At 41.6% G+C, this 21653-nt stretch overlaps 1 protein-coding gene across 1 annotated transcript in view; it reads right to left on the reverse strand.

Moving 5' to 3' along the window:
- COL6A6 (collagen type VI alpha 6 chain) overlaps window positions 1–11503 on the reverse strand; it is a 57069-nt gene extending 45566 nt beyond the window's left edge. The window contains 6 exon segments of the mRNA XM_087750124.1: window positions 975–1538; window positions 2795–3355; window positions 4354–4968; window positions 5311–5385; window positions 5388–5870; window positions 11440–11503. Coding sequence (XP_087606250.1) covers window positions 975–1538; window positions 2795–3355; window positions 4354–4968; window positions 5311–5385; window positions 5388–5870; window positions 11440–11503 — 2362 coding nt within the window.
- Between the last annotated feature and the right edge of the window lie 10150 nt (window positions 11504–21653).

The following is a 21653-nucleotide window of genomic DNA, read 5'->3' on the forward strand; positions in this document are numbered from 1 at the left end:
AGTGCAACTGAGTCAGACAATGCACAGCTGCTACTCAACTGTTTTTTAAAATCCTATCTCATGTTTGCAAGCATGGCTGACATCCATGAGAGCCCACAGCAGCAGGACACCCCATCTGCTTCTTTTTGCAGCCTAACTGCTTTCCCCATTGACACCCCCACTTAAAGGTATCGTCCCAAGAAAAACAACAATCCAGTGCACTTAGTTGGCCAGGTCTATAAAGATTACAAATACTGTATGCAAGCTTGCCAGCCAGTGTGGTTTAATATGACTACATTTATTTAATCTGCATAGGGGAAAAAAAAAATGAAGAAGACAATGGTTTGAATTCTTAATTGGTTTTGTCTAGAAAGGGCAACATCTGGGAACATAGAAGAATAAGAAATTTCAAGTGGGATTACAAATGTACTCTTGCCAAAGACACTGATTGAACTCTAGTTGCCTCTGGCCCCAGAGAACTGCATTCAGTGACAGTGTGGGTGCTTCCAACACTGCTAGTCAGAAAAAAACTGAATCAGCAGAAGCTCCCTTTCTTGCCCCTGTGTGGAGTCCACAGAAATAGCAGCTGAAAGGCAGGCATAATGAGATGGCAGTTAGACTTCAAAGGAAGACATGAGTGAAGCCTTTTCTCTGTAAGCTTTATTCACGCTATGTAAAGACTCATACTTTTCCACACAGGTGTCTAATCTCACACACCCAAGGGAAAGAATCAGAGGCACCCGTGCTCAGCTAGACCTCCAGGGTGTGAACAGAGTGGTCAAGAGCCCTGTGACCCAGCGTGGTACCCTAGGAGACCTGTGAAGTGCCCCTCTCGGAGACAGAGCAGTGAGAAGCAGAGTTTGCATGGAACAAACTAACACTAGGACAGAGAGGCAGCCAGCTCTGTGACTGTGACACTTCATCGTAGCAAGTTCAGAACAAAAACCCCATGATTGCTCATGCATTAATAAATCACTGAAAGTTACCATACTTACGATCATCAGGAGGACTACTGCAAATGTAAAAAATGAGGTCCCTTTTTAACTTGCTTAGAGCATCAAAATTTTCAACATAGAATACCATCTCACTCTTCCCACTAATCTCTTCAAGCTGAGTTTTGTTTGCGTTAAAAACTCCAACAGAGTAGATGATAATGCCTTTATCTCGGAGTAGTGTGGCAGGGGCTTTAACTTCATCTTGTGATTCCGCATCTGTGATCAGGATGAGAACTTTTTTAACTGTGTGACGTGAACCACTACTGGCTTGAAAGTATTTAAGCATGAACTTCAGTGCTTCTCCTGTCAGTGTGGTGGATTGAAGGGGAGATATCCTATCAATAGCACTGAAGATATCTCTTTTGGTGGCGTAGGTGTTGAGCTTGAACTCTTCCTTTGGTCTGTTGCTGAATTGGACAACACCAACCTGCACTCTGTCTGCACCAACATCTGTTATGTTCACCAGCTCTATCATGAAGTTCTTAATTTTCCGAAAATTCTCATCTCCAATATTTTCAGAACTTTCCACTAGAAACATGATATCAGCTTTCATTTCTTTGCAGACTGTCAAGGAAAAAAAAGATTTTTAAGCTTAGGGTTATTTAAATTTTTTTGAGAAAAAACATAAACAGGTTAAACAGAATAACCTCAGAAACAGAAAAGAAAGAAAAAAATTCAGCATAAGCCTTTTCAAACTCTAGATTTTATTAGTTCATTGATAAGCTATGACTGCGACTAAAATACTTTACCCCTCAGATCTGAACAAGGGCATTATTAACTTCATCAGCTGCAATTCGATCAGTCAGCATTAAATCACAGCCAAGCAACTGAAGCAGCGTCTTAAAGATCAGCAAGGAAATTCTAAAATTAAAATCTAAAGCGTGTTGCTAGTCAAGTTTTGGAGCCTGAGAAACCTGAAAATTTTCTCTTCATTTCAGTGAGGTAGGAAACAGCAACTTGTTTTACAGAAAGAGGTGCATCAAATGATAGATAGGTACAATTGGACAGCCTGCACACTGGTGGGTCACATTTAAGCACATTTTTTCATTAATGTTTTATAGTGTTGTAAGAAATAAACCAGGGATGGAGGCCTTAGCGCAACACAACCTTTGTTTGTTTCCTGGTGAATGCTGGCCAAAAAGCTACTGTTTAGGGAATACTTATTTCTACATCGTTACTTTAAATTGTAAAACTGGCTTATTTTGATGGCCGCACATCTCAATTCTGGAATCCTATTTAAGGGATATGCTGTGCCTATCTACACCTGATAAAAGAGACTGGCTTTTTTGAGATAAGGAAAACTTAATAGCAAGCTTTAAGGAAGATACATTCAAAATTAGATACATTCACAGACCTAGTTGTTCTACAGTGATATGTGATTTTGGGTGCCTTTGACACCGGTAGCTCAATTCCATAGAATCATGGAATCATAGAATGGTTTGGGTTGGAAGGGACCTCTAAAGATCCTCTAGTCCAAACCCCTGCCATGGGCAGGGACATCTTTCACTACATCAGGTTGCTCAAAGTCCCAAGCAACCTGACCTTGAACGCTTCCAAAGATCAGGCATCCGCAACTTTTCTGGGCGACCAGGGATAAAGTCTGTAATATACAGGCAAGAGATGCTTGGTGTTTTTCGGAAATAAGACCTTTTCATGATATTGGTCAACATTTAAGCTACACAAAAATCACCATCACCCTCTGAAAACTTCAACTGACCAACAGCGAAATTGTTCAAGCTAGAAAAAAGGTATCTTACATTATTCATGAAATAATTTCTCTATCAAATCAAAACCAGAACAAAGTGAAAGCATGGTCTTACCTTCTGTGGTACAGATCTCTCGGACAACTTCATTTTTAATGTCTTTCAGCAAGTCAAAATCATGTACAAAGTGTACTCTGTTTTCCACTCCTGCAATCTCATAAAGCTGAGTTTCATTAGCTTCCCTCACACCAATGGCATAAATGTTAACCTGGTCTTCCCTGAGTTTCATGGCTGGTTCCTTCACACTGTCCTGTGACTCTCCGTCTGTGAGAACAACTAGATGGCAAGGCACTGTAACTCCTCGCTGCCTCCTGGCCTCTTCAAACAATGGCTTCATGTAAGCTAGAGCTCCCCCTGTACTGGTATTTCCACCTATTTGCCGAACATTTTCAATCCCTTTTATCAAATCACTTGCTGAAGTGTACTTATTAAGTTCAAACTCCAGTTCATTGAAATGTGAGAACTGCACGAGTCCAAATCGAACTTTATTCGTTCCTATGTAAAACAGCCTGATCATTTCCTTCAAAAAATTCTTCATATCCACAAAATCAGAGTAGTCAAGACTTGATGAACCATCAATGAGGAAATAAATATCAGCTTCTTCTGTGTCCTGGCATCCTATGTGGAATGATAAAGTCTGCGTTACATCACTGTTGTGCGCATAGACAGATTACCTACCTCCACTCCTTTTGTAATACATAATAAACTAACACATGGATAAACTCTCTATCTGGTAACAAAAAAGTTGGCAAACTTAACCTGCTAGTTGTGGCAGCAAGAAACAAAACACTATTTATCCATGGCTATATGACCGCTTTCCCCACAGAAAACAAAACTGATAGCTTGGAGTTTTCAAACACATTTGAAATGCTTTTAAGCAACTACCTCGAGAAATTCCCAGACTTCTGAGTACAACTTATATCAACCATCCGAATTCATCATGCAGCATTACAGAGCCATGTTAAACATTTAACCAGTATAACTGGTTTTACTGTTGAATAAGGTTCCACGGACCAGCAGCAGTCCACTTAATGTTCTGATAGTCTACAGCAGGAAACCACTAGCTTTTAGTGGTCTTAGGCATAAATCCACTGGTAATTTTTAATAAAATATTTAAGGCTACTCTATTGTTATTACTACTTCCAGACCAGTCTGAAAACCTCAGCCACTTCATTTTGCCGGGACATACACCCTGATGGCTTAAGATCTGCCAAAACAAACTATGACATACACATTCTCGTCTATTTTCTAGTTTTGATCAAAATAAAGGGTAGACTGATTGGAAGGTTAACATTTCTCGGGAAATCTCATTCAGACGCAGCATCTTCCAACAGATCAAGCTCTAATGGTGCTTTGGTAGGTTTTTAACGTACTCTCTAACAGTTGATGTTTCTGCCAGTATTAGATCTTCCTATTAAATAATGGTACAAATAAACAGGCTTTTAATACTACTGAACTTTAGCAGTATGCTAATGAGTAAAATATGAATCCATGTTCAATTTTAAATATAAATTCCTCTCCTCAAAGGTTCTCAAAAACCTCAATCACAGTTCAGGACAGTCTTCAGTTAAAACCCCTTAACCTGGAATGAACCAAAGTTATTTGGAAAGCTTTACCTGTCTTGAGAATCTCTTTTCTTTCAGAGTGGACATAGAGCTTGTTTTGTACTTGATTCAAGAGCTTCTTTCGAAAAATCGTATTTTCCCTTTGCAGATCAGAAAATACCTTGACTTTGGTAACATACTGCGCTTGAGGATAAGAGGCTATCTGGACCAGCTGTTGATCAGAAGCATCTTCAACACCTATGGCAAACACTGTCACACCACTTCTCCGCAGAAGAGTAGCAACATCACTCACATTGTCTTGAGAAAGTCTGTGGGTAACCAGAACAGCTATTTGCTCTACCCCTTGCTTCTTTCTGCTCCCAGCACTTTCACTAAAGAGCTTTAGCCTTGTGACATTAATAGCTGCACCAGTGTTGGCTTTTCCTGACCCAGCAGAAAGGTTCTGTATTACCTGCAGAATTTCAGCTTTGTTTGTGTCTGTGTTCAGATGAGACATCACTTCTTGTCCATCAGTGTACATCACCAGGCCAATTCTTATGCATTTCTCCTTCACATCCAATGAGGATGTTAGGCTTTGCAGGAATTTTTTTAATTCTTCGAAGTTTGACTTTGAAGTACCACGATCAGCTATAAACACAATGTCAGCAACTGAGTCTCCATCACATACTGCAGAGGAAAAAGGATGAGAATAAAGCAATGTTAGTGGCCATCTTCCATGCTATTTCTATCACTAATTAACTATGGACTGTTGGTTTTTTTTTTTCCTAAGACAAGGTTTTCTGCTTTATTTTAAAGTAAAACAAGTTTGTAAAAATGGTTTTTAGCCAAAGATGACAAGCTACTGAAAGACAAACTGATAAAACCTCATTGTAAGTTAAAATAAATGACCAAAAGATCAGAAAAGCTAGGAGATACAACAGCAGAAGTGTTTATGGTTTTTATATGAAGCATATTCTTGTAACTTCAACTCCTGCCTATATTTTCTAGTGTAGTGATCCTACATATAGCATTCTTTAATGCTATCCATTTGGAACTCTGCAATAATATTGGAGACATTTTAAGAAAACATAGGGAGGTCCCTTTTCTTAGGAAAATAAAGAATGACTGCATAGCCATCAAGCTCAGCTGTTGCACCACAGATTCATGTATCCCAAGGGCTATCACTTTTATTCCATTGTCTTGTAACATTTTCGCTGACACTTCCACGTCATCTTCAGAAGGCAAAGAAGACAGGACCACTAAAACCTGATTTCTATCATCTGCTCCATTAACCAGTTCTTCGAAATATCTTTCATAAATATAACAGAGTGCATTGCCAGTTTTTAGCGGCCCACCTTGCAATGCTTGCATGTCTTGCACCTGCATCAACATCTCCTGCTTTGTTTTACATGTGTCCAGTTCATACTCTTCACGAACATCATCATTGTACTGGGCAAGTGCAAGACGGTATTGGTCAGATTCCAGTGGCAGATTGTATATCAATTTGCTAACAAAGTCTTTCATGTAAGGAAATGTGTAATTTCCCGTGTCCTGTTGGCCAGAAAGCAACAGGACAATATCTGTACTATCTGCAGAGGCCACACAAAAACATAGCATTAACAATTTTTAACTAAGACTCCAGGCACAGAGAACACAATGTTGAGGCAATAAAGTGACATAGTGCTCACTCAGCAATAGTCCAGGAACAGAAATAGAAAAGCTTAAACAGTTTCTATACCTAGAAGCTGTTCTACATAGTTTTTACTTTTTTAAAAGCTGTTACAACATTTAACTAACAGAGTTCTAGACAAATGCTGACTTGCCCAACATCTGAAATTCTTGCTAACTTTAACAGAGGCTGCCACATCTGTGAATCCTCAAGATCAGACTGCAACTTCATTTTGAGACAATGCTGAGATCTTACATTTCTTATTAAGGAAATTAATTCTTTACATTACTCCTAGTAAAGAAAATGCTTTCAAGTACTCAATTTCTTTCAGAATTTGAATTCTTGAAAGCAATTTCTTTCCTGTGCCTTCTTTCTGTTACAAATATCAAAGGCCTGGATTCAGTTCATATTTCGAAATATTTCACATTTTGAAATATTTCATATGATGAAACCCAGCACAGGAGTTCTGCTCCAACTAACTAATTCTTCACAGACCCTTTAATACCAGTTGTTATGGAAACGGAGACATATTTTTCAAAGAATGAAATAAAACACAAAACAAAGCTGCAAAATCCATCATTTGGAAGTTGGCGGGTTCAGAACTGCTTACCAGCACCAGTTTTGCCATCTGTACACTCTGTTTCTGCATGACAGAGAGTTCCCACGGGGAAAATTAGAAAGTCATTAAAGACACATCTGTAGTTAACATGCAAGAGGAAGTACTATTTAACATTGCTCAGGAAACTTTCAGTTTATGCTTTCCTACCTTTGCAGTGATTGTTTTGGTAACATTAACTTTCTCTCTGTGTGTATGTTTGTGTAACACAGGAGAATTCATAGTTTCACTAATTATGTTTAGAGTTATTTGAGACCTTCTGCTGAAAAAGTTTACTGATTTTTTTTAAAGGAAACCCTACACATCCTTTGTCTACCGTAGCCCTTTCAGACAAGGTGGGAAGACAGCTTTATCCCACAAGTTTTATCCAGATTTAGGAAATTTGCATACAGCTAAAAATTAATGTTTCTTTTACTTTGCAGCTCTTACCAAGGAGTGTTTAGGCAGCTGGATGAAACAACTGCCAGCCAGAAATGCAGTAAAAGTCGCACTGCCCCCAAGCAGCACAACCGCACAGAGGTTGCCTGAAACGGGACATAAGATCACTTGGCGTGATCACTCTCTCTCTCCTGTAACAAATCATAACTCTTCCCCTCCTTCCCTTCCTAATGTCCCTCTGGATGACAGAAAAACTCCAGGAAAATAATACTTATTCCATGCAAGTAATGCATGGTTTAGGACAACCTATCTGACAAATATTTTAAAAGTAATAAAAAGATGCCCTAATCTCAGAGTAATCATAGAATCATAGAATACCAGGTTGGAAGGGACCTCAAGGATCATCTGGTCCAACCCTTCTAGCACAATCTAGACGAGATGGCCCAGCACCATGTCCAGCTGAGTCTTAAACATGTTCAGCATAGCAGAGTCAACCACTTCCCTGGGGAGATAATTCCAATGATAATATTTTTCTATTTTTTTCATTAGAATACTGAATAATGATAATTATTAATGGTAATATTTTATATTAATGATATAAAAATAATTATCATTAGATTACTGAAAATGATCATTACTCTTTATGGGACTGACATGAAATAGCACAGCTTACCTTCTTGCACATCTATGTTACTGTAATCAGGTATACCTATTAAGTTGGTGATGTTTACTTGGAAAATATCATCAATGATCTGTGGCATATATTCTGAGAATTTAGGCAGCTCCTCTGTCACTAGATTTTTGTAATGAAATGGTGGGGTGGCCATCACAAAAAAGTTTGTCATATGGAGCTTCTTTTGTCCCTATAGCTATTATCTTTATTCCAAGACTCTGCAAGCTTCTGGCAGCTTCTCCAACATAATCTTCGGAGGGTACTGATGTCAAAATCACAATGATTTGTTGCTTTTCTTTTTAATTTGCTGACTTTTGGAAACAGGTTTCATAAGCCGCATTGAGGGCATTTCCAATTTGCACTGAGCTCCCACCATTAAGCGTGAAGTCATTCCTGATATGATTCACCATAGGACCCTTTCTTCTGTAAGTATCCAGCATAAATTCAGTGGACAAATCATCCCTGTACTGAGCAAGTGCCAGCTGAAACTGGTTAGGTCCTATTGGTAGGCTGTCAATCATACGGATCAAAATATTTTTCACATAGGGGAGAGATGAAGGTTCCACAGGAAACATGGTGGGATGACTCTCACAACTGGAGTGCTGCAATGGATGGCTATAAACTCTTTAGAAGGGATAGGCAAGGAAGGAGAGGCAGTGGGGTAGCCTTGTACATTAGGGAATGTTTTGATTGTCTAGAGCTTAATGATGGTGATGATAGGGTTGAGTGTTTATGGGTAACAATCAGGGGAAAGGCCAACAAGGCAGATATCATGGTGGGAGTCTGTTACAGACCCCTCAAACAGGATGAAGAGGTGGACAAAATATTCTATAGCAGCTGGGAGAAGTTTCACAATCGCTAGCCCTTGTTCTTGTAGGGGACATAAATTTACCAGATGCCTGCTGGAAATACAACACAGCAGAGAGGAAACAGTCCAGGAGGCTCCTGGAGAGTGTGGAAGATAACTTCCTGACGCAGCTGGTGAGGGAGCCAACCAGGGGAGGTGCCCCACTGGACCTGCTGTTTGTGAACAGAGAAGGCCTCGTGGGTGTTGTGGTGGTTGGAGGCCGTCTAGGGCATAGCCGTTATGAAATGAGTTTTCGATTCTGGGAGAAGTAAGGAGGGGGGTCAGAGAACTGCTACCTTGGACTTTCATAGAGCAGACTTTGACCTGTTCAGGAGCCTGGTTGACAGAGTCCCTTGGGAGGCAGTCCTGAAGGGCAAAGGAGTCCAGGAAGGCTGGACATTCTTCAAGAAGGAAATCTTAAAGGTGCAGGTGCAGGTGCAGGCCATGTGCTGAAAGATGAGCTGGCAGGGGAGAAGACCGGCCTGGCGCAACAGAAAGCTTTGGCTGGAACTCAGGAAAAAAAGGAGAGTTTATGACCTTTGGAAGAAGGGGCAGGCAACTCAGGAGGACTACAAGGATGTCGTGAGGCTATGCAGGGAGAGGATTAGAAGGACCAAAGCCCAGATGGAATTTAAACTGGCTGCTGCTGTAAAAGACAATAAAAAATGTTTCTACAAATACATTAGCAACAAAAGGAGGGCTAAGGACAATCTCCCTCCTTTATTGGATGCAGAGGGAAACATAGTGACAGAGGACGAGGAAAAGGCTGAGGTACTTAATGCCTTCTTTGCCTCAGTCTTTAACAGTCAGACCAGTTGTTCTCGGGGTACCCAGCCCCCTGAGCTGGAAGACAGGGATGGGGAGCAGAATGAAGCCCCCATAATCCAAGGGGAAATGGTTAGCGACCTGCTACACCGCTTAGATAAACACAGGTCTATGGGGCCTGATGGGCTCCACCCAAGGGTACTGAGGGAGCCGGCAGAGGTGCTCGCCATGCCACTTTCCATCATCTATCAGCAGTCCTGGCTAACCAGGGAGGTCCCAGTTGGCTAGAGGTTAGCAAATGTGATGGCCATCTACAAGAAGGGCCAGAAGGAGGATCTTGGGACCTACAGGCCTGTCAGCCTGACCTCGGTGCTGGGGAAGGTCATGGAGCAGATCATCCTGAGTGCCATCACATAGAACATATGGGACAACCAGGGGATCAGGCCCAGCCAACATGGGTTTAAGAAAGGCAGGTCCTGCTTGACCAACCTGATCTCCTTCTATGACAAGGTGACCTGCTTAGTGGATGAGGGAAAGGCTGTGGATGTTGTCTACCTGGACTTTAGCGAGGCCTTTGACAAGGTTTTCCACAGCATTCGCCCAGAGAAACTGGCAGCCCATGGCTTGGATGAATATATTCTTTGCTGGGTAAAAAACTGGCTGGATGGCCCAGCCCAAGGAGTGGTGGTGAATGGAATTAAATCCAGTTGGTGGCTGGTGGCAAGTGGTGTTCCCCAGGGCTCAGTACTGGGGCCAGTTCTGCTTAATATCTTTACCAACGAACTGGGTGAGGGGGTCAACTGCACCCTCAGTAAGTTTGCAGACAACACCAAGTTGGGCAGCAGTGTTGATCTGCTGGAGGGTAGGAAGGCTCTGCAGAGGGACCTGGACAGGTTGGATCGATAGGCCGGGGCCAACTGTATGAGGTTCAACAAGGCTCAGTGCCGGGTCCCACACCTGGGTCACAACAACCCCATGCAACACTACAGGCTTGGGGAAGAGTGGCTGGAGAGCTGCCTGGCAGAAAAGGACCTGGGGGTGTTGGTCGACAGCTGGCTGAACATGAGCCAGCAGTGTGCCCAGGTGGCCAAGAAGGCCAATGGCATCCTGGCTTGTATCAGGAACAGTGTGGCCAGCAGCACTATGGAAGTGATCGTCCCCTCGTATTCAGAACTGGTGAGGCCGCACCTTGAATACTGTGTTCAGTTTTGGCCCCTCACTACAAGAAGGACATTGAGGTGCAGAAGTGCATCCAAAGAGCAACAAAGCTGGTGAAGGGTCTGGAGAACAAGTCTTATGAGGAGCGGCTGAGGGAGCTGGGGTTCTTTAGTTTGAAGAAGTGGAGGCTGAGGGGAGACCTTATCGCTCCCTACAACTACCTGAAAGGAGGTTGTAGCAAGGTGGGGGTCGGTCTCTCCTCCCTAGTAACAAGCAATAGGACAAGAGGAAATGGCCTCAAGTTGCACCAGGGCAGGTTTAGGTTGGATATTAGGAAAAACTTCTTCACCAAAAGGGTAGTCAGGCACTGGAACAGGCTGCCCAGGGAAGTGGTTGAGTCCCCATCCCTGGAGGTATTTAAAAGACGGGTAGACGTGGTGCTCGAGGACAAGGTTTAGTGGTGGACTTGGCAGCGCTAGGTTAACGGTTGGACCTGATGATCTTAAAGGTCTTTTCCAACCTAAGTTGGAAAAGTGTAGTTTCCAACTACACCTCAGTTAAGTGTGCTAGTGACCACATAGAAAAATGCATGCCTGCAGACAGGAAAATCTCTAGTCAACTCCACTATGACAAAATTAGCCAGATATTCCATCAAGTGTAGTTTCACTTAGCAACCCAACAACATACAAATGAAGGAGAGCAGGACTAAGATACTTTGCCTGCTTACACCTAAGGCAGTCTTGGGTGGTTTCTCTTGCACACAAAATGATAACTCACCCTTCAAACCTCACCTCACCCCTCAAATCTTGCCTTACATCTCACTCCTCACCTCAAACTTCATCTCACCTCAAACCTCACCTCACACCTCGTTACCTCACACATCATATCTTACACCTCAAACTTCACCTGTTGTCATCTAAACTCAGCTTCAGCTACTGTGCACGGAAGTTTCTTTAACCTCTCAAGCTTCTGGTCAGCATTTAGTGCAAAAATAGCAAGCAAAGATTTTTTTTTCCATTAAGAATTGCTTTAAAAAAAGAGATAATAAATACCAGTGTTTTGGGGAACAGACATGTGGATGAAAAGGATGAAGAAAAAAGCCAGCAGCATCTTCATCTCGAGGCAGAGTCCTCTGAGCATCCTGTCTGAGAGAGGTGAAAAGAACGGCCACAGTCAGAAAGTTGAAGAAACTGGTCTTTTAACTATGCATGTGGGTCAGGAAAAGCCAGCTCTATTGAGGTCCAGATGCATCCTGCTTTGTAATTTTTTTAAATTTGGGGGAAAGTCGAAAGCACTTAACTAGCCACCTGTTAATCAAATGGTAATTATTATTACAAAAATTACTACAAAAAAGTGTCTTTTGAACAGCTATGAATGAATGGCCATGTTTGTGACTTCAGGAAGGCTGGGTATCTTATATTGAAATACTACTATTTTCCATGAAAGGTTTTCATTTTCTTTTTTTTAAAGTAAGAAGTGAGTGAGAAGCTTTTTATACAATATTGACAGATGATCCAACTTCTGCTGATTTTAGTGGGAGCAAGACTGCACTCTGAAGCTCGATTTGTGTGAGCTTATTTTAGCTGATATTCAGCATCCATCGGGTGACAGCATTCAGATGCTGAAAGTTTATGGAAATAGTACTAACAACCAAAGGAGCCATTGCTCTCCTGACTGTTGCTCCTGCTCTTGATAGCCAGCATGAAAGGAGAAGGAAAAGTCCCATTTCACAGTGAGCTTTTCTATTTGCACTACACTGAATTTGAAGAGCTGCAGGAGTAAACCTGTGCCCGATAAAGGATATTTCAGTTTGGGCTGTGTTGTGTTTCCAGCCCTGCATGGAAAATGGCACTTTAAACATCTCTGTGAGTTATCAGTCACTCCTGACCCTCCCTATAAGGTGAAGCCCTCTGCATGCCAGTTCGGTTGCCAGCTGGCAGGCTTTTAAAAGCAAAAATAATTCACAGAAATAATTTCCAGTCTTTCACAGGTAAGTTATCCTGTAAGTATACCCCCAACCTCAGGCTATGATTTGTCCATACCTGTAAACACCCTGCCCTATGGAAATACTGCACCCACAGCTGCCTGCACTCAGAGCCAGAGCTGGTGCCAGCAGCTCTGTAGGCTGGGTCAGGCTCCTGGAAAAACCACTCACCTGCGAGGAAAAGCTGAGTAAGAAAGGTCCTGGAGAAGCCCCACGTCGGTCCTCTGCCCTTTGCCTCTGGGCGTTGCACTGCAGGTTGGTCCCTCACCCTCAGTCCATCCCTGTACTATGCTGCAGGCATGCAACAGCCCGGCTGCTTCCTCACCCGGACCCCAGCCCAGGACACGACTGCCCAGCTCAGCCTTGGATTAGCTTCATCACCAGGGACTTGTGGTGCTGCTCTAAGTAATTTGATACTTTCCCCTAAACTTCCCTGGAAAGCCACATTTCCTCCTTTTTCTGACAGCATTGATAAAGCACAGTCTCTTGCAGGACAGTATAGGAGAGCTAGCTCTCAATTCCTGTCTTCTAAGAAGAACCACTGAAAAACCTGACGCGGACAAATCTCTAACATCAGTGGGAGAAATCCTTGCCCAGTACCAAAGGAAAATGGGCATCTTCGGGTGCCAGGTGCTGAAAGTTTTGGCAAGTGGCTCTGCAGGAAATCTTTGCTGTCACTTCAGAGAGCTGAAACGGGATATTGTGTTTGTATAACTTGTTATTCTTGCCTTTTACTGCTATTTCATATATGCGGCAAAATTCTAGTGATTCTCCATCATCCTCCATAGATCTGCTCTTGATTTACAGTATAACTGAGAATATTGTTTGGCACATGCTTGCTCTAAGAATGTTTTAGAATCAATGAAATCTGAAGTAATAGCTGAAATAATGAGCATAAACTGTGCTTGTTTTCATTTGTTTTCATTTTATCTGAGTTATAAATGCTCCATCTATTTCATAAAAAATAATAAGCTTACTTATTAAATATCTGAATTGAAATTCTGCTCTCAAGCATAGCAGAGCAAATGCAGGATTATTAGAAATACCTTCAATTTTTTTATCCTCTGTGAACTAAGGTAATGATCAAAGTACTCAATAAATGATGCCACTGTAAAACTTCAAAATAATTGTGCATAAATGGCTAAAAAGTGTAATTAATTTAGGGATGCCTGTCTCTCTGAATGGACACAGAAATAGTGTTAATTCTGCTGTTCTTTTAAAAGCTTCTCAAAGAAGAAATTTCATATTACTGAGCAATGATTTTAGGTATAAAGCAAACCTGCATGAAGAAAGGGAGGTTTGTTTCTTAAGGGTTACTCTTAAGAAGAGTAAGCCCAAAGAAAGAGAAGGGTGAAGGCACACACATGCTCCCAAGGTTTAGAAATTGTGAGGTTCAGACTTGGAAGTGCACTTGGACGTGGTATTTTTTCCAGATTCTCCCTATATAATAGAACAAGACTTGTGAGTTTAAGGTTTGTTGTTCATTGCTGCATTTACATTTGTTCTTTTCTATTTTTTCAAGTGTCCTGGAAAGTGATACTCACTACTGATTTCTGTGATTGTCATTACATAGACTATTCCTTGTTCCTCCCATTGTCGTGATTTAACCCCAGCTGGCAACTAAGCACCACACAGCTGCTTGCTCACTCCCCCCGCAGTGGGATGGGGGAGAAAATCAGAAGAGTAAAAGTGAGAAAACTTACGGGTTGAGATAACAGTTTAAGAATTAAAATATAATAATAATAATAATAATAATAATAATAATAATAATAATAATAATAATAATAATAATAATAATAATAATAATAATAATATTGTAGTGAAAAGGAAAATAACAACAACAAAGAGAGGAACAAAACCCAGGAAAACCAAGTGATGCAACTGCTCACCACCTGCCAACCGACGCCCAGCCCGTCCCCGAGCAGCAGTCCCCCCCGCTCCCAGCCAACTCCCCCAAGTTTATATACTGGGCATGATGTCATACGGTATGGCATAGCCCTTCGGCCACTCTGAGTCAGCTGCCCTGGCTGTGCCCCCTCCCAGCTTCTCATGCACCTGGCAGGGCAGGGGAAGCTGAAAAGTCCTTGACTGGTGTAAGCACCGCTCAGCAACAACTATAACATCAGTGGGTTATCAACATTATTCTCATACTAAACCTAAAACATACTACACCAGCTACTAGGAAGAAAATTAACTCTATCCCAGCTGAAACCAGGACATCCACTCACAGAATTATATATTTTCTATTTATCAAATCCCATTGAATTAGCTGTCAGTTACATTTTAAATATTTAAATTTTCAAGAAAAGGATCACCCAGCATTGTCCTCATGGCTAGGCCATTACAGAAAACATGATTAATACCAGTGGATATCATTCATCTCCTATAATAACACTGCTTTTATTAAGTGTTGGAGCTCTGTAAGATTTTATCTTCACACATAACTACATTAGTGTGTATAATAGATATAATCTGAAAAACTTAATTTACTTTCCTTAAGTCACCACCCTTTCAAAATCCTGAGTGCATAGTGTTAGCCTGCATGTGTATGTGTTCACAATTAAACATGAATATATATGCATAGTGCAGCAGGAGAAAGAGAGGAAAAAAAACCCAAAACCAAACCAACAAGTCCAATACCTTTTAGGGAAAATCAGTAGCATTTCAGAAACTCAAATCAAAGCTTTTGCAGAGTCACATATTAGCAAATGAATACAAAAAGACAAATTTCTCACCAGGAGAAATTTTTTGTTGTTGCTGTTTTTTTAAAGAAAACCTTTTCTAATGAGCAGAAGAGACAGTTTATTACACTTACCTTAAAGGGAAAGGTGTCTGAATGGAACATTTCAGACTATCAGGATCCCTAAATGGCTTATGGAGACTGATACCCTTTTATAGTGTTTCAATTAATTGGCCATGGAAAATCCTCCCACAATGGTATTAGATACATTCTGGTGGTTTGGAAGCCTCTAAAAAATACATATTTTTTGTCTTCCCCTCCTATTCTTTCCCTGTTCCCTTCTTCACTTCCCACTCTTTTTTCTCAGGACCAAGGGCCAAGCTGACCTCCAGGGCTGAGCTGCTTCAGACATCAGGAGCAGCAGTTCTGGAATTCACATCTGGCTCCTCCACGACATCCCTCTTCTGGGATTTTGGCAGTGCAGTCACCCATGGCATCTCTCAGCCCTCTACATCCATAGCAGTGAGCCAGCAGCTCCTTCAGGGTCTTCAAGGTTGCTAGTGCTCTCTTCCCTAGTTGGGACTAACATCTTGACACTCCCAGTCACCATTTTTCAAGTCTTGACCAAACTGGTTGGGGATGGGGCATTGGCACAGTCTCATTGGAATTTATCAGGGAAAATAAATGAGCTGCTACAGAGATTCACTGGCTCTGAATGTCTCATTAACACCATAGTATTTCTGGCCTTGCTATCCTGCACTCTTGGACTGCACTTCCATTGATTCACTTGTCAAAATTCAATACATCTGTAATATCACAGTGACTTCTTAGAATTTAAAAAAGAGATTTCATGTGTAGATGATGAACAGTTAGCCAAAAGCTGCAGTTGCGCTGTGTCTATGTAACATACAGAAACCTGTTGATTTTAAGCCTAAAATTAGGTGATGTAAGAAGAAAATCTATATAAAGCCTTATAAATCTATCTAGAGCCTTTGCGGCTATCCAAAAATATTTGTAGAGTTGTAGAGTACTGGTAGGCAATTGGAATTTTTTTTTATTGCAATTTGTTGTTCTCACATTTATTTCCACTTCAGGTTGTTGGTGGATGATATGGTAGGACATAGGAAATCTTTTTTAAGATAATCCCAGAGTGATGCGCCTGACAGCATTACTTATTTATCTCCACTGATTTCAAAGGAAATTTCATCATGATAAGAATTTAATAGTAGATTAAAGCCTTGATTTACCAAAATCCTGAAATGCCTTCCTGATCCAGGGGCAGCCAGGGTACAAGTAAACAAGCTGCATCATGTTCACCCACAGAACTCACCTCACAAAGGGAAAAGCATGGAAATATTCTCCAAGATACTTATGGAGGAGATGTATGTTCTCCCATAGCTCTGTTTCACCTTCCCTGGGCCTACTCCAGCTCCCTTCAAAATCATAGGAGTATTTTGGACTTTTTTTTTTTTTTTGGTGAGGGATAGCTATACCAGTCTCATGAGATGCAAAGAAAGTTGTCTCTGTTCCACCTCTGCTGAATGAGCGAGCCTGACACAGACTAGAGTCTCTGGGACTCAGCGATGAGCTGCTACACATTTCTGACTCCCTACAGAAGTACCACTGTGGGAGTTCAGTGGTGTGTATCTTAAGTCTCAAAGGAAAGAGGCTCACTTTAGAAATATTTATTTCCTCTTCGCCTTTAGGCTTTGCAAATTCAATACGGTAAAAAAGAGAGATTGGCTTCATTTTTCTCTCATTAATTGTTACTGCTGCGGAGAAGTCTGCAGCTCATGTTAAGCGGATAGTTTCTCTGTACATCTTTGTCAGATATGAAATGATATACTGTGAATTTCTTCAAGCTTCAAAAGAGGACCATAGCTGAAATTAGTTGCAACAGCCATGTACAAAAATTCCTCAAAGTACTAAAGGTCTGTCCTTGCAAACAAAAATACTGATCTTTCCTCACCCTTACTGCAATAAAAATGTACGCAGGGAACAGGTAGTAGAAACTTTCAGTTCTACTGTAGACTTTCAATATCCCCAAATCCTGGTAGACATTAAATAAAATATAAAAAAATGTGTAATGCAATCAACCCTTGGCTGATTAGTGAAATATCTGAGCAATTACATGAGATGAAGATATCATTACTGTAATCTTTTTTCTTCTCTCTCTTTTTTTTTTTAGGGGCATAAAGGACTGAACGGACAAGCCTTATTTTCTGTATGTAGCTCTAGCACACTCCATGTTACAAACACACACAGTGCACCATCTCATTGGGTAGTCACGTGCTCATGCATGTCTTTTTTGTTCTTGTCCGCAGCCATGTGAACTCATTGACTACGTCCGCAAACACAGCCGTAAGCATTCAAGCTTGTTTTGATATTGTAAGCCCGAGTATCGCCACTTGCTTTCTTCCCTGTCTTGTTAATACCACATCAGTTCGGTGTTCAGCGTGCCTGTGAATTTATGGACTTAGCAGGCAGGTGCTTGAAAAACGAAGTTAGGGCTCAGAATGCAAAACTTTTTTTTGGTTGCTTAGAATAATTTCTATTGCCAAAGTTACTGTAATGTAATTTCTTAGAAATGTTACACGTCTTGGTATCCAGTGGTTCCAGTTACCATGCAGTAAGTTTGCATTATTTTTTTCCTCTGCTATCTATCCTAATTCCTGAGAAAGTGACCCTGCCAAAGAGTGGGAGTTTCTACAACTAATGGTATATTTCTGTCTCTAAACTCTGGTGGAAACCCCTTGAGGAAAATATTTGGCCTAGAGCAGGGCCACGTCCTGCTTGTCCTTTTACTCCATTCTCCAGTAAAACCAAGGAGAGTTTTGCAACCAGACAGAGCAGTGGAAGACAATAATGCATGCATCATAAGTCACTGAAAGTCTTAAAACCTGTAGAACTATGGAAACTAAATTCAGCGTATGTTCCACCAGTGATTTCAGCTTTTATTTTTAAAACTCTTCTGATGCAAAATTTTTCAATTGAACTTTCTTTTTCTCTTTCTTTAGCTTGCTGGGATGGTGAGTACTGCCTACTCCTATGCTACTGTTACTAGACAGGCAGAATGGCGGTGGTCATTTGTCCAACTGACCTAGCAGAGATCTCATAACCTGTGAACTACTTTGCCTTTGTACTGTTAGGCTCCACTCAACCAACCATTCCGAGCTGCGTGTTCCCTTCACAGGGGTTAAATCCTACCTCGAGAGTCAGATGTTTACTGAACTGGAGCTTTAGTTTGTTATTGCATGGGCGGGATGGGCTAGGTCCCCTTTTTAATTTAGCTATCTAAAGTGCAACTGATTACTGACCAGATGCTGCTTCTGCAGTTTGTTTCTCTCCACTAATGACTCTGCGACTAAACATGTCGCCATTCATAGCTGTGGCAGATGTTCTTAATTAAAACCATCAGATATTTTTTGGCCATCACGAGCTCAGTTTCAACTATCACATCTCTGTGATCGGCCATACTGAGCCTAAGCAAACTAGGGCTCCCTAGTTTCTGTACGCTCCAAGGTATGCACCCTGTAACACAGCCATTTCTCCTACGATGCATACGTGTTCTTGCCACCTACCTAAGTTCTCCTCCCGTTCTGCAGGTGGAGCAGCATGGCATAGAAATGCTAAGCCTAGGAAGCCTGTGGAGAGCAGAGAGTTAAAGTCTCTGAAGTCCTAGAACCGATCTGAGAGAGCGAGCGCTAGTGTTATCCTTCTCTCACCCTTCATAATTCTAATTATCTTGCAGCTTCAGCACTGCAGATTAATTTTCTTCCTTGTCCCTTCTCTGACCTTCTTTTCTCTTCCTAACTTCACTCCCACCAGTTCCTCCACTGCTTTGCACTGAGCTGCCAAATAATTTCATCACACCTACTAATTTAAAACTTTCTCCTCTTTCTTTATTCTGATTTCAATACCGCTCTCCTTTGTTTTGCTTTGGTTTTATTCTTCCTCTCTATCCTCTTCCCACTACGGCTCAACGTCCCTCAGTACTTGGTGTGTTCCATGCCCAAATGTTTCTGATACCAGTTCTGTATAGGAACTGATAATGGAATTTTTGTCCTATGCTGAATTTGGCTGGAATAGAGAGTCGGTAATCTTCTCCCTTCATGAGTGCTAGGTAAACGATCTTCTTATTTCTGTAGTTATGCTACCTGCTATAGCCTGTGGTTTTTAAATTACATTTTTCTTCTTGCTGCAGCAGATTATTTTCTTCAACACAATTTCTGCTTTTAGATGTAATATCGTGGCTGGAGTAATTACAAGATGAAATGCTGTCTTCCTCCAGAAGTCTCACCGTGCATTATCCCATCTTAACAGTCCTCCTGAGAATGACGTAGTAATAATAGCATCAAATCAGTATCTGAGCCGCACGGCAGTACCTGAGCTAGTGTAGGCCCACGCTGTGCCCAAGAGGAGCTTTAAAAGGGAACACTGTGTGCTGGAAATACAGGATACTTCTATGCAACCCAATGCAGACTGGTGCAAGCTGGCTCGGAGGTCGGTAGCGTCGGTTCTGCCTCTGCAGGCACACCCGGCAAGGGGGGCACAGACTGCAGCAGAGTTGCATCCCACTGGTGCAGAGTGCAGGGGAATGTGGAGCCTGTCAGAATTTGGACAAAACCCAAGATCATTTCTACTCCGGGCCCTGTTGTTGTCCTGCTTGGTGATGCTGGAGAAGCCACTTCTACTCTCTGTGCTGCAGCTTCTCCATCTGTAAGACAGTGCTAATACAATTTAGCACTATTTGTCAAATATCTTTGTAAAACCTCTTCATAAGAATGAGCAATTTGCACTCTTCTATGCCTCACTTCAGTGTAAGTTGGTCAGATGTAATACATAGCTTCTACCTAACTGATATTTTAATTTGATAAAGACATCAAACAGTCCCTGGTTTTCACAATCAAACACTGTATTTTTCAAATGAAATGGAGATGATCTTCCATAGAATCATAGAATCATTAAGGTTGGAAAAGACCCTTAAGATCATCGAGTCCAACCGTTAACCCATCACTGCTAAGTCCACCACTAAACCATGTCCTCGAGCACCATGTCTAACCGTCTTTTAAATACCTCCACGGATGGGGACTCAACCACTTCCCTGGGCAGCCTGTTCCAGTGCCTGACTGCCCTTTCAGTGAAGAAGTTTTTTTGTAGTATCCAACCTAAACTTCCCCTGGCGCAGCTTGAGGCCATTTCCTCTCATCCCATCACTTGTTACTAGGGAGAAGAGACCGACCCCCACCTCATTACAACCTCCTTTCAGGTAGTTGTAGAGAGCAATAAGGTCTCCCATTAGACATTAGAGCTCGCAATAAGATTTTATTTTTTTTCCCCCCCAAAAAGGGGGGATGGGATTTGGAAGTAAGTAATCCTCCATTTTTCCTAAGGTCTTGAAAACTGGTGACAGACATCCCTGGAGCGTGAAACATGCATTCACCCAGAAAGGAAGTAGTCTGGGAAGAAATGGGTCATACAAGATGCTTCACAATACTAATTGACTCCAGAAAACAGTGGATGTACATGGCAAAGGCATTTATTGTCCAGCAGGTGCATTCAGATTTGATGTGAGTTGGACTTATGCCAGCTGCCTCTAAAGTCATTGGGATCTTTCCTTTGGCTTCAAGTGAGAGAGACAGTGATGTACACCTGCTAAAAGACTGACCTGCAGAGTTGTTGGAAAGGAGCACTGCTATGGGGCTGCCAAGAAACTTGCTACAGAGGTTCGGAGACTGTCTGGACACTTCCTTCTCTCTTCTTTCATTTCATGAGAAAGAGCAGGTTCCAAGAGCAGAACGCATACCACATAGGAAAGGGCACAAAGATCAGTCTGGGAAGACAAAACAGACAGTTAGCTGACATTGACCTTGCACAAACAGAAGTGATACCAATGAGCAGAAGGTGGCACCTGGATGGATTTGCATCTGTAGAGAAACCTTCTTTGACTAAAGACCCCATCATGGTGTTACTCTGTCAAATCAGCTTCTCAGTTCATGAAAACTCCTGGATTTGTCATTGATGGACAGCCTGATACATTAGCACCATCTCCAGGGGCTGGGACAGTGCCTTCACCTGACAGACCTGAAGAAAATGTGGACTATGACAATATCTAAGCATGAAATTATGAGCCTTTACAAAACTCTATTATAGCCTGCTATGAGTAGCACAGTAACACAGGCTTTGCTCTGAGATTTGATTTTGCCTAGCTGAGGGGCAGAGGAGAGACAGGAAAGAATGGCTGATGACCACTATAACATACTCCCTCTCCAGAAGTGCAGTTTTATGGGAGGCTATAAAAAGGGCACAGAGAATCTCTGGTCTAGAAACAGCAAAGAAAATCTAATTTCTTAGTTACAAAATATTTGAATTAAAACTTGCTAGGAAGGGCTTGCTACTGTGCGGATGTTCCTTTGAACAGAGCAAAGCCTATATTTTTAAAGGGAAATTTTAAATTTTATTTTAAGGAGACATGACACATTGTTCTGTATTCAATGGCAGCCATCTTCGTGTATAGAATATATGTCATTATTTCACTTTATTTCTTCAGTAAGAAACATTTTGTGTATAATTTTTACAGCTCTTCTTCCAGTTTAATCTTT

Source organism: Nipponia nippon, unplaced genomic scaffold (genome assembly GCF_047370975.1).
Source record: "Nipponia nippon isolate SJK-2023a ecotype South Korea unplaced genomic scaffold, ASM4737097v1 scaffold_1, whole genome shotgun sequence".
NCBI lineage: Eukaryota > Metazoa > Chordata > Aves > Pelecaniformes > Threskiornithidae > Nipponia > Nipponia nippon.